The 4,177-nt window shown below is 38.9% G+C and overlaps 1 protein-coding gene across 1 annotated transcript; it reads right to left on the reverse strand.

Annotated features, from left to right (window-relative positions):
- Positions 1–782: 782 nt before the first annotated feature.
- On the reverse strand, positions 783–2,688 carry LOC311098136 (uncharacterized protein). The gene is made up of 4 exons (XM_084138208.1): positions 2,503–2,688; positions 2,257–2,352; positions 1,572–1,856; positions 783–1,435 (listed from the first exon to the last, which is right to left on the reverse strand). The coding sequence occupies exons 2-4, from the start codon at positions 2,300–2,302 to the stop codon at positions 1,296–1,298; spliced, it is 471 nt and encodes a 156-aa protein (XP_083994334.1). The 5' UTR covers positions 2,303–2,352; positions 2,503–2,688; the 3' UTR covers positions 783–1,295.
- Between the last annotated feature and the right edge of the window lie 1,489 nt (positions 2,689–4,177).

Here is a 4,177-nt window from a genome sequence, read left to right on the forward strand (position 1 = left end):
ATCAGGTACACACGCACTGACGATGGGCGGGTGCTCGTTGGTAGTGGGGGAGGGGCATGAGAGTTGTAAACATTCAAAATTTTGGCTAAGTCGATCCAATCTGCCAGACTTGCCGACTGCAGCTTTAATATAAAGGTAACCAGAGAGGAAGAGAAGTCAGGTGTGTAATGGAGGGACGCACGTAAATGTTGGACCGTGTCAGGACATGTGCAGGTGGAAGCAAGCTTGTGGGATTACAGTGTGTTTGTGCATCAGAACTGTGAGTTTACAATGATCTACGAGCTTTGTGATAAATACATGTGGTAATGCGGTTCTGGACTGGAAGGGATGATCCAGATTCATCTCTTGTGTTTCAGTGTCAAACATCTAGAAAGGTCATTAACAGGTTAAAAACAGAAGCACTTCTCAGACACACTTTTGTCTTATTTAAAAATACTTTCACAATCAATATTAAGACTGAATGATGTTTCTTTATATAAATATCTCAAGGATTACATACATTTGTATTCATAGCTGATCTTTAATTTTAGTTTTAAATACATTTAACTCTATTGTATTTTTACATTTTGTAATTGTGGAAGAAATTTTATCTTTATGATGTGTGTGCCAACATCTGACAGTAAAAGAGCAAACACACACACACACACACACACAAATGTATGAAAGCTTATGAAAGATGTACTGATCAACAGCCAAAACCTTCCACTCTGAGTTTACAAAACCTGTAGATCAACATTGTAGCAAACTTCATTACTGTGGGAAGAAGGAGGCGGGAACCGGCGCACATTCAAACACTTTAATACAATAAATTAAACGAATACAAAACGAAAGTAAGAGACAGCAGCCTCTCACAGACGAGTGCAGTCACATATAATAAAACATAAAAACCACAGCATAAGTCCAGGCCTGTCCTCTCTCGATCTCCAGTGTCGTCGCTCCTCCGTGAGAGATACGAGGCCGGTGCGTCTCACAGGAGTCGCTCATCAGTGATCACACCACCGGCCCGTAACTCTCTCACGGCCCTCGCCTCGTCCTGCTCGCCACAAACATGCTGGAAAACACTGCTGTCAACAATGAGCACTAGAAATGCAGAATTATTCCGTCTTAAATATATGAGCAGCGAAATATTGTGTGCATCGAGTCAGTGTGTGATGAAGATGAAGATGAAGATGAAGATGAAATGTCCATGGTGTGAAACTGTTGTCAGTGAAGTTTATCATCAGGAGAATCTGAGAAATACACTGTTCATGAGTGTGTGTGTGTGTGTGTGTGTGTGTGTGTGTGTGTGTGTGTGATCAGATGAGATTAAAAGAGTCCAGAAGTGAACATGATGATGAAGATGATGACGATGATGATGATGAAGGGTTTGATGAGAATCTCTCCTCAGTTTTGACATCAGAATCAAACTTTACAGGCTCGTCTGGATCACAGGAGACTAGAAATATACATATTAGATTATCATCATATATGTTGTTTGGAGTTTATGGGATTATGTTCTATACATTTATGTGATAATTTAAAACAGACTAAAATGTGATGAAAGATTAAATTATGTTCAATCAAACACTCACATCTTGGCTTTAGTCTCTTCATACTGTCACATCTATCACGTGTCTCTCCTCTTTCCTCTGGTGATTCACTGGTTTGTGTCTCATTTCTGTCCTCCATTTTTCTCTCAGTCTTCTTGTTTTCTGCTGATCTGTGATTTCTGAGGCTCCAGCAGTTTTCTGGATGTGTGATTTCATTTATAAACTCCATTTGAATCTGTTCAGTAGATCTTTCTCTTCTCACCTCATGTTTGATCATATTTGATTCATCAGAACGACACTTTACAGCTCCGACTGGATCAACAGAGACTGGAAATGAAGAAAACAACCCGTTATCATCATAATTATAATACAGTGACTGAACTGATGATATAGATTAGCTCATGTTATTGTTGTAAAATGTTTGTCAGCTTTTAAAGCCTTTAATACACCATTACAGTAGATCAAGATAGGTTTGAGTTAGTCAGAATTGTTCTTATCAGAATGAAATTGTTCACCACAACATTAATCACCAACATCAGCATTCATTCTGTAATAAAAGTCATTTCCAGTTTCCACTGGTAAAATCTACAAATAAGGACAAATTCAATGGCATTTGCATCATTAACACAAACACTAGTGATGTGCAGAAGATTGCCTGAAATATTCCTTGTTTGTATCTTGACTGATGAAATATGATGATATGAATGACTGATATTAATCTACTCACAGTGTTTTTCACTGCAGCTGCTCCGTCTGAACTTCTCAAGATTCATGTTTCACTCGTTGTGTTTTCATGCATTTCTTCATCATCTAAACTGTGAACCTGAGACAAATGTTTAAGCAATTAAAACATTGTATGATAAAATGGCAAATAATCCAGTCATCCATATATGAAAATGAAACTCTTCAATTAAGTAGGCTAAAATTAATCATTAAATTATGTAGCCTATTCAAAGCCAAACATATATCTCACCTGTGAGAAGAAGAGAGATGTGGAATGATTTGATAATAAAATCCCTGAATATATATAAAGGAAAAGTCCAGAGTGAGAATCCCAGAGTCAGCGAAGAGTTGCAGAGATTCTCCTCAGACTCAATGAGCTCAAAGTCAAGATCACCGGGGCAGAAAACACACACGTATTCTTCTCCCTCTCCAATTCAAGGCGTAGCTTTGATTCTGAGATTGGCGGGTGAAAATCCAGAAGCTGAAGAATCAGGAAATAAATAGGATTGCATGTTTCTGAAGGTTTCTGCAGGTTTCTGCAGGTTTCTGCTCACAGCGACGCCATTTGGTTTTCAAAAGTTCAAACAAAGCATGTAAGCTGTTCTGTCGTCGCTGCAAGACGAGCACTGAACACTATTTGAGGTTTTTAGTCTATATTGACCTTAATAATACGTTCATTAATGAATTGTGTAATGCTACAGGTGACTAATAAAAACAAGGAGGCAGTTTAACAGACTCAACTTTACTCTGTTCATAGTGCAGTGCAATACTGTCTTGCTTTCTGAAGAAGCCAAACACACGTCTGCATCTGTCATTACAAGTGACATATCATGAAACTCAGACTTCTCCCGTGTGTAAGTGCTATAATCGGGTCCCAGTGCTTCTACCAGCCCTGATATGAACCCCTGGTGTATTTCTGTGCGGTGTATTTCTGTGCAGTGTGTGTGTGTGTGTGCGTGTGTTTAAACCTGCAACATGGATCAAGATTGTTCATGCTCAGCAAGTTTAGTTTCACTGCCAGAGTTACACCCTGAACACCAGACCTGACAACCCGAAGACATGATCATAAATCCCCAATCTTGGCATCAACTCTTTGGCTGACAGTCGATTTGAACATTCTTTTATTAGTTCACAAGTGTTTGAATAACTTTACAGTCCTTCTGATCTTCTATCTTCACACAATCCTTCTAGAGATCAACACTTTTATCTGTTCCTATACAGACTGAAGTAAGGGGACATTGTGCATTTCTATTGTGTGATACTAGCATTTCTACAGTAGGGGAGGGGAGGGGTTGTCCGTGGTTATGAATAAAAATGAGGGTTATAAATTGTTATAAATGTATTGTCTGTACACTAGGGTAGGCATTGTAAGATATTGAACCGGCTATCCGTTATCAGAATTTATTTGGCAAATGCGTTTCCATCTCCCATTATTCCCATTAACTCTTTTTCACACAAGTCAACACGTAAAAACTTTTTGTGAAAAAGAAATTTGACATTTGCATCACTTGTTTCTGATGCGATACTTCAGAATGCGCTTGAAAACAGGGTGATGGAATCATATAGTCGTAAGTGATCAAACTCTAATGATCTGTGTTGAAAGGATGGCATTGGCTGGGAATAGTGCAGGAGTCTCAGGGTTTATAGTTCGTAAAAATCACGAAATGCGCCGGCGAGATACTGGTGAAACTTTCTGACAGCAAAAACATTCGCCAAAGCTTCATTATCAATATGCATAATTCATCCATCAAGATCCATGTGGAATAAAGCCTGAAGCCCAAGAGTCTCAAACACTGCCAAGGGTTTCTGTTCATTATAGTGAACCAGCACTTTATCCGTTTCAGCCTGAGCCTTTCTACAACTCTTCCACAAATATTCCAGTCATGAGTTCCCACAATGCTCACTGGTCAATGATGCTCTTTTTA

Source organism: Abramis brama (assembly GCF_963993115.1).
Source record: "Abramis brama genome assembly, chromosome: 15".
In the NCBI taxonomy this organism is placed as follows: Eukaryota; Metazoa; Chordata; class Actinopteri; order Cypriniformes; family Leuciscidae; genus Abramis; species Abramis brama.

What these genes read in the sequence shown, in the direction of transcription:
- LOC311098136 (XM_084138208.1), bottom strand. Translation starts at nt 2,302, where the DNA reads ATGAATCTTGAGAAGTTCAGACGGAGCAGCTGCAGTGAAAAACACT. An exon ending in CAGCTGCAGTGAAAAACACT is followed by an intron (nt 1,857 to 2,256) that starts GTGAGTAGATTA and finishes CTTCATTTCCAG; the next exon opens with TCTCTGTTGATCCAGTCGGA. An exon ending in GAAGAGACTAAAGCCAAGAT is followed by an intron (nt 1,436 to 1,571) that starts GTGAGTGTTTGA and finishes GTATATTTCTAG; the next exon opens with TCTCCTGTGATCCAGACGAG.